This window comes from Triticum aestivum, unplaced genomic scaffold (genome assembly GCF_018294505.1).
Source record: "Triticum aestivum cultivar Chinese Spring unplaced genomic scaffold, IWGSC CS RefSeq v2.1 scaffold143975, whole genome shotgun sequence".
Lineage (NCBI taxonomy): Eukaryota > Viridiplantae > Streptophyta > Magnoliopsida > Poales > Poaceae > Triticum > Triticum aestivum.
In genome coordinates this window covers 1-2,241 of record NW_025249501.1, presented here as the reverse complement: position 1 = coordinate 2,241, position 2,241 = coordinate 1, and the positions used below count along the sequence as shown (strand labels likewise).

The following is a 2,241-nucleotide window of genomic DNA, read 5'->3' as shown; positions in this document are numbered from 1 at the left end:
GATCAACTGCAAGCAGTCGACCACAGTCTCGGGGACTACACCCAGTGGGTGCACTCAGCGTGCCCCCACCGGTTTGCGAAATCCAGTCGACCAGTCGACTGATAGAAAGATTGACATTATAAAGCCTAAGGCCGACTGCCAGCAGTCGACCTTAGCCTTGGGGACTACACCCAGCGGGTGCACTCAGCGTGCCCCCGCTAACACGGAGTTTATTCGACACTCCCAGTGGGTGACTAATATAAATCCCGGAAAAGAAAAGTTTTTGGTAGCATATCCAGCAGAACAAACAGCAGTCGACTGACCTGGACATTGCTTTGGAGGGCAGAGCTGGCGTCATAAGCTGCCTGGCTCGCATCCCGGATGGTCTTCAGCTGCTCCATCATGAGTCCCGCCTGGCGTATCGCCTCCTTCGCCGCACCAGCTTGGTCCTCTGGGACGTGGTGAGTCGTGAAGAGGGAGGGCTGCTGAGCACTCGTCAGTGGAGTCGCGAAGGTCACCGTGTGTCGAGTGGTGTTCTCTCCCTCCACAGTCAGAATTTCAGGCGCTGACACATCCTGAGGCACCTTGCTGGCGGGCGCTTTTCGACTCCTCCTATGCTTCAGCGGCTCTTCATCCTCATCATCATCAGGAAGATCGATAACAGTGTTGGGTGGAGCTGCAGAGAAGGGTCAGGTTCAGAGATCGCAAGTCAGTCGACTAAGAATGGTATTAAGAACACAGCACCTGGATTCGAAGTTGCGGCATCCTCCATCTCGTGGTCATCGGCCCGGGCCGAGGTCTCAGAAGTAGCAGCACTGCAACTCCAAAGGATCAGTCGACTAACATCGGTGTCGACCAGAGATAAAGTTCGCATAAGAATAAGAAAATATGAGCAACACAATTACCCTGAAATGGTGGGGATGGACACCTTCATCTTCGGCAGGAGCTTGGTCGGCTTCGATGAAGCCGCCCTGGGCTGCTTCGGCGCCTTTTCAGTCGGCGCCGGAGAAGTGGTCCGGGGGCGCTTGGTCGATTGGGTGGCGGTCGCCACCCCCTTGCCACGTTCGGTCGAAGGGTCGTGGACAAGCTTCGACCGCCTTTCTGAGCGCGGTGGAACGACCTCCTCTTCCTCTTCTTCCTCGTCCTCGATGTCATCTTCATCACCTTCATCATCATCATCGTCGTCGTCATCCCCTGCAGCATCCGAGTCCCATTCCTCCTCTTCCTGGCTCTCGCCCCCGCTCGCCTCGCCCCCACTCGCCTCGCCTTCCTCAGTCGAAGCTTGTGCCCCATTGGGCATCGAGTACAGCTCGGTGAAGGCCTAGCAGTCGCAGAAACAAGGATCAGTCGACCAGTCGACAGGGTTAGCAGGAGTGAATACGACAAAGACACAATGGAAAGCAGAGCAAGTGTACCTTGTTTGGGATGTTGTCGTGGTCGAGTGGAGGAATTCTTCTGGCTCCGCGCGGGTTGTCCCTGTTTCCGGTAACGGCTGCCATCCATCTCTCCAGAGTGACATCGTCGACTTCTTCTGGATGGACTCTAGTCTCGTCTTCGGGCCCGCAGTACAACCACATGCAGTGGCTCCTGAACTGGAGAGGCTGGATGCGACGCTTGAGGAAAACCTCCAGGAGGTCCATGCCTGTCACACCGTCCCGAACCAGCTGCACCACGCGCTCCATCAACATCTTCACGTCGGCTTTCTCCTCCGGAATCAGCTTCAGGGGGGAGGGCTTGTTCACTCGGTCCATGGTAAACGGAGGGAGTCCACTCGACTGCCCTGGCGTCGACTGGACCTGGCAGTAGAACCAAGTCGACTGCCAGCCCCTGACGGACTCGGGAAAAGACATGGGCGGGAAGGTGCTATTGTTCCGCACCTGAATCCCCAGGCCCCCACACATTTGGACGACTCGGGTCTTCTCGTCACCTGGGCTCGCCTTCTTCACGGTCTGAGAGCGACACGTGAAGATACGTTTGAACAAACCCCAGTGCGGTCGACAGCCCAAGAAACCCTCACACATGGACACGAATGCAGCAAGGTAGGCAATGGAGTTTGGGGTAAAGTGGTGGAGCTGCGCTCCAAAGAAATTCAAGAAACCCCGGAAGAAAATGCTCGGTGGCAAGGAAAACCCCCGATCGACATGAGTGGCCAGAAGCACACACTCACCCTCTTCTGGTTGTGGCTGCCACTCCTTCCCCGGCAACCTCGCAGCTCCGTGAGGGATCAAGCCCTCGTTGGCCATGTCGAGGAGGTCCTTCTCC

The 2,241-nt window shown here is 56.8% G+C and overlaps 1 protein-coding gene across 1 annotated transcript; it reads right to left on the bottom strand.

Annotated features, from left to right (window-relative positions):
- Positions 1-308: 308 nt before the first annotated feature.
- Positions 309-802, bottom strand: LOC123177308 (uncharacterized; the record flags this gene model as incomplete). Its single annotated transcript, XM_044591129.1, has 2 exons — positions 724-802; positions 309-655 (listed from the first exon to the last, which is right to left on the bottom strand). Coding segments are annotated over exons 1-2 (375 nt in total), but the record flags the coding sequence as incomplete, so codon positions are not given.
- Between the last annotated feature and the right edge of the window lie 1,439 nt (positions 803-2,241).